Source organism: Eurypyga helias, unplaced genomic scaffold (assembly GCF_000690775.1).
Source record: "Eurypyga helias isolate BGI_N326 unplaced genomic scaffold, ASM69077v1 scaffold25157, whole genome shotgun sequence".
In the NCBI taxonomy this organism is placed as follows: Eukaryota; Metazoa; Chordata; class Aves; order Eurypygiformes; family Eurypygidae; genus Eurypyga; species Eurypyga helias.
Genome location: NW_010262685.1, coordinates 605 through 808, shown reverse-complemented (window position 1 = coordinate 808; position 204 = coordinate 605). Strand labels below are relative to the sequence as shown.

General features: G+C 67.2%; 1 protein-coding gene across 1 annotated transcript in view; it reads left to right on the top strand.

Moving 5' to 3' along the window:
• Nucleotides 1-56: 56 nt before the first annotated feature.
• LOC104512728 (transcription factor MafA-like) overlaps nt 57-204 on the top strand; it is a gene marked incomplete at its 3' end in the record, with an annotated part of 749 nt that continues 601 nt past the window's right edge. The window contains exon 1 of the mRNA XM_010155820.1: nt 57-201. Coding sequence (XP_010154122.1) covers nt 57-201 — 145 coding nt within the window. The remainder of the gene's footprint in view (nt 202-204) is intronic.

The following is a 204-nucleotide window of genomic DNA, read 5'->3' as shown; positions in this document are numbered from 1 at the left end:
GTTTCAGTGAGCGGCGGTGCCCGGGGGATCACCCCCCGGTCCCTCCATGGACTGAGATGGCCTCGGAGCTGGCCATGAGCGCGGAGCTGCCCACCAGCCCCCTCGCCATCGAGTACGTGAACGATTTCGACCTGATGAAGTTTGAGGTGAAGAAAGAACCGGCGGAGGCGGAGCGGCTGTGGCACCGGCTGGCCGCCGGGTCCC